The sequence below is a fragment of the Rhincodon typus genome, chromosome 36 (assembly GCF_021869965.1).
Source record: "Rhincodon typus isolate 14 chromosome 36, sRhiTyp1.1, whole genome shotgun sequence".
NCBI lineage: Eukaryota > Metazoa > Chordata > Chondrichthyes > Orectolobiformes > Rhincodontidae > Rhincodon > Rhincodon typus.
The window spans coordinates 18,130,512-18,135,356 of NC_063367.1; the positions used below are offsets into that span (position 1 = coordinate 18,130,512).

The 4,845-nt window shown below is 38.4% G+C and overlaps 1 protein-coding gene across 1 annotated transcript in view; it reads left to right on the plus strand.

The window, feature by feature from the left end:
• Nucleotides 1-3,773, plus strand: part of LOC125487081 — a 10,305-nt gene extending 6,532 nt beyond the window's left edge. Inside the window, exons 5-6 of the mRNA XM_048617053.1 lie at nucleotides 2,353-2,458; nucleotides 3,491-3,773. Of these exons, the coding sequence (XP_048473010.1) occupies nucleotides 2,353-2,458; nucleotides 3,491-3,708 (324 nt within the window). The 3' untranslated portion in view covers nucleotides 3,709-3,773. The remainder of the gene's footprint in view (nucleotides 1-2,352; nucleotides 2,459-3,490) is intronic.
• The last annotated feature ends 1,072 nt before the right edge of the window (nucleotides 3,774-4,845 follow it).

Here is a 4,845-nt window from a genome sequence, read left to right on the forward strand (position 1 = left end):
TGCAAGTAACATTTGCACCACACAAATACCAGGCAATGACCATCTCCGATAAGAGATATAAAGTAAGGTTGGTTTAAGTCAGAAACTTACAAAAAGGTTAAAAAAGTTGATTTTTCTTATATTAAAAAGTAGATTTTTTTTATCATCATAGAGTAATTTGACATTCCTTAAATAAGAAATCAGCTTTTTGGGCATCTGTGTTCAGCTGTAATTATTAAGTTAGTACACTGTTAAAATCTCAATTACATGTACAGAAAGATGTAACCTTCTCGAGTTTCAACAACAAGACTGATAGTAAGAGGGGAAGTTCTCATCAGTTCATCAAAGGATTGTTTGAAAAGATGAAAACTAAAATTATTGAAGGGCAAAATGTGAAAACAAAATAATTGACACTCTGTAACTTGATTAACAATATAGAGATGTAAACAGATCACACCGTACTTAGCTTTAGGATGCCTTAGATTGTGGCATGGCATGTGTTTTGTTTTGGTAATCAATGGAGAATTAAAATAAGAATTTAAAGAGAATACAGGAGTTCCTTCAGGAAGTGACCTAGGACAAATCTTCTTCAGCTGCTTCATCAATGACCTTCCTTCTATCATAAGGTCAGAAGTGGGGATGTTCACCGATGATTTGGTGTTTGCACGTCCTTCATCATTTGCAACTCCTCAAATATTGAAGCAATCCATGTTCAAATAAAACAAGTTCTGGGCAGTATCCAGGCTTGGCTGACAAGTGCAAGTAACATTTGCACCACACAAATACCAGGCAATGACCATCTCCAATAAGAGACAATCTGATGACCACGCCTTTACCCTCATTGGTGTTACTACCACCGAATCCCCTGCTGTCAATATCCTGGAGGTTACCATTGGCCAGAAACTCAACTGGACACCCCATATAAATACAGTGGCTACAATACAGGGTCAGGCGCTGGGAATACTGTGGCGAGTAACTCATCACCTGACTCCCAAAAACCTGTTTGCCATATACAAGACACAAGTCAGAAGTGTGATGGAATATTTCCCATTTACTTGGATGAGTGCAGCTCCAACAATACTCAAGAAGCTTGACACCATTCAGGACAAAGCAGCCTGCTTGATTGGCATTCACTCCCTCCATTACCAATGGTCTGTAGCAGCAGTGAATACTATCTACATGATACGCTGAAGAAATTTACCAAAAATCCTTAGACAGTACCTTCCAAACAGACAACCGCTTCCATTGAGATGGACAAGGGCAGAAGATCCATGGCAACACCTCCACCTGCAGGTTTCCCTCCAAAGCCGCACACCATCCTGACTTGAAAATACATCGCCATTCCTTTATTGTCCTTCAAATTCCTGGCATTCCCTCCATAAGGACATTGTGGGTCTACCTACAACACATGGGCTGCAGCAGTTCAAGAAGGCAGCTCACCACCACCTTCTCAAGGGCAACTAGGGATAGACAATATATACTGGCCAGCCAGGATCACCCACGTTCAATGAGTGAGTATAAAAAAAAACCCCTATTCAGATTTCATCTGTAATCTTTCATTAAATATCTGATTTTTTTTAACCAGGATGGATATAGATGTAGTACAATTTAAAGTGCAACATAACAAATAACCACATGTGGTTAGCATGCATTAGTGCAGTAATTATAGTATAAATCTCACCGCAGCCAACCTCAACATTGCAATGCAAAATCTCAGTCCTGTTTGATCTCAGAAGCTGAGCAGAATTATGCTGTGTTAAATCTTTTCTAGGAGAGCTATTCAGAATACTAGGTATGTTAGAGAAGCCTACCTGATTTAATATACATGTAGTCCCTAGTTTCATACAATGTGATTGATTCAGAATATCATCAAAAGTGGCACAGCAAGTATGACAGTTAGGAATGAACAGTAAATATGATTTTGACAGTATTGTCTCTATTTCTACAAAAAGACCCTGAAAGTTAGGCCAGTTAAAGATGCAATTGTGTGGTTTTATGGAATACTATCACAATAATCACTGATCTCAAAAAGGCTACCCAAAATAACTTTCTCTGGTGTTAAAACTAGCCAAGAATTACTCCAATGCATCACTTTGGAGTATTTTCTGATTTTCAGATCTGTACCTAAACAGTTTCCTTCCGTGTTTCGGTTTTATTTTTCATACACAATAGTTGCTGGTACTGATGACCAAACTAATGTTAACTTCAATCTTATAAAAGCTGTATACTACTTGTATGAAGTACAGGTGTAGGTTATTTGTGTGCCTAGATGGGCTTCAGATGGATTTGTTCTTACTTGCATTCATAGATGAAGGATTAGAGAACATTGAGCCAACATCAAATGAACATTTACATGATCATTCTATTTCTCAGAAAGAAGTTGGGGAGCTCGCTAAGCTGAGCCCTGAGGAACAACAAGCTCGGCTCAAAACCCTCATCAAGAAGATGGATTTGGATGCAGATGGCTTTGTAACCAAAGGTGAGAAGCACTTTAGGTATTAGTTCTATAATGTGCTAAAATGACTGAACTTGACTTGCTGTTCCCTGCAGAATCGAGCTCATGTTTAAAACAGTACCTTGCTGCAGTTATTTCTTAATTTTCATTTACATCACAGAACTCACTTGAAATGATTTTGTGGTAGCCGGGAATTATCATTGGTGAATCTAGCCTGTTCACATGATGTTACCTAGCATTGGTCAGAACAAACAAATAACTCTGCTTTCACATTCTTGCATATAGTGTTCTTTTGAAAACCACAAGTCACAGCTGAATCTTAGTTAAAATTTAATCTAAAGTTAAAATTTAAGCAAATATCCTCAAACCTTGTTTCGTTATACATTTAACTTTTTTCTTATCTTGCCTGTACTTTTATCTGTATAGAATGAGAGTCCAGCATGTTGTAATTATATATAAATGATAATTATATCAGGTGCAACACTATATATACGCCCAACTGATTAGCACAGGAACACTTCCATTGTTGTGAGATGCTAAACAAATTTTTTAAAAATGACAAATGACTTCTTATCCTAAAATGAAAGGACAGCTATCTTGTAAGCCAGCAAAAAGGAAAATTGTACAGTTGGTTGTTATTTATTAATATAATTAATCTTTGTAAAATATGACAGCTCACTGGAAATAGGAAAGCTGCACTATCTTTGTAGGGGAGGTGACAGCCTAATGGTATTATTGGTGGACCCAGGTAATGGTCTAGGGACCCGGGTTAGAATCCTGCCACGGCAGATGTTGGAATTTGAATTCAATGAAAGAAAAATCTGGAATTAAGGGTCTAATGATCTGTTGTTAATTGTTGTAAAAACCCATCTGGTTCATTAATGTCCTTTAGGGAAGGAAACTGCCATCCTTACCTCGTCTGGCCTACATGTGACTCCAGACCCACAGCAATGTGGTTGACTCAAATTAGAGATGAGCAATAAATGCAGGCCTAGCCAGCGACACCCTCATCCCATGAATGAATTTTTTTTTTAAAGTCACACTTGTTTGTCACAGCTGAACTCAGTGGATGGATCCAGCAGTCCTTTAAACATTATGCCACAGAGGAGAGCAAAGAACAGTTTCCAGAGCATGACCTGGATGGTAACGGAGTTGTTACATGGGAAGAGTACAACATTCATAGTTACGACCGAATGCTGGATTACGATGAAAATACTCCGCTGGCTGATGAAGAGGAGGAATCCCTCAGACAGGTGCGAAGGAAATTTCTCTGAGTCAGGGTATCATACTTGTACATTTATTTTTGAGAAACGGAACCAAACTTGAGATAATTTTAAACTGCCAATGAAGGACAGAAATAAATTCCTGTCTTTTCCTGGTTTTTCAATATGTACAGTTTTTGGATTTCAATATTCCATGTACTGAAACTGACAGCACATTTTTTTCTTTTATTCTGTAATGCACGTTATTCACAAACATTTTATGAATTAGAATACTGCACTGAATTCTGGTCTCCCACTATAGGAAGGATGTTGTGAAACTAGAAAGTGTTCAGAAAAGATCTACAAAAGTGTTGCTAAGGTTGGAGGGTTTAAGCTATAGGGAAAGGCTGAACAGGCTGGGGCTATTTTTCCTGGAGCGTCGGAGGCTGAGGGGTGACCTTTTAGAGGTTTATAAAAGTCATCACAATCCTGTACAGCATATTTTGTTTTTGACTATTCTCAACACTGTTCCTATAGTTTGTTTTGTAGAAGGCTTACTTCTGGACAGAAAATTGTGTGCTAAGCCCATTTTGCAAATCCGCTTTCAGCTCGCACACCATTGCATACCTGTAGGATGTGATAAGTCATTTAGATAAGATTGTTAAACATGATAACCTGCTTGGCTAAGATCTTGTTGGAGGAACAGAAAGTTCTTTTGGGATCCTGGTCAACACTTCTACCTCATGCACAAACTTTTTGATTTATTCATACATGGGATGTTGGTTTCTCTGGCTGGGCTAGCATTTGTTGCCCTTGAAAAGGTGGTAAATTTCAGCTAAGGCAACATGGTCTGTGGATGGAGGGCTAGAAACAGTGGGAATCAGCCCATCACCACTGGTTTAGTGACTTTCCTTTATCAAAATGATGCAAAGACAAGAACGGTCTATAAAGTTTTTGAGGTTAAGTTCACATGCTGTGCAGATTTTCTCGTGGAACATGTCTAAAATTGACCAAATTAGAACAAGGTCTTTCAAATACAGATACGTCCAGTGCAAATCGAGTTCCTGAAGCCTTTTGTGATTTGTAAGCATCGCAGTGAAGCCACTCTCACCCACTAAATTAGTTGCCCCCCGCCTCCCCCAGATGACTTTATCAATGTGACAATGTTGTGCTGTTATTTCCAGTTGTTTAAAATTAGATTACTTGAGG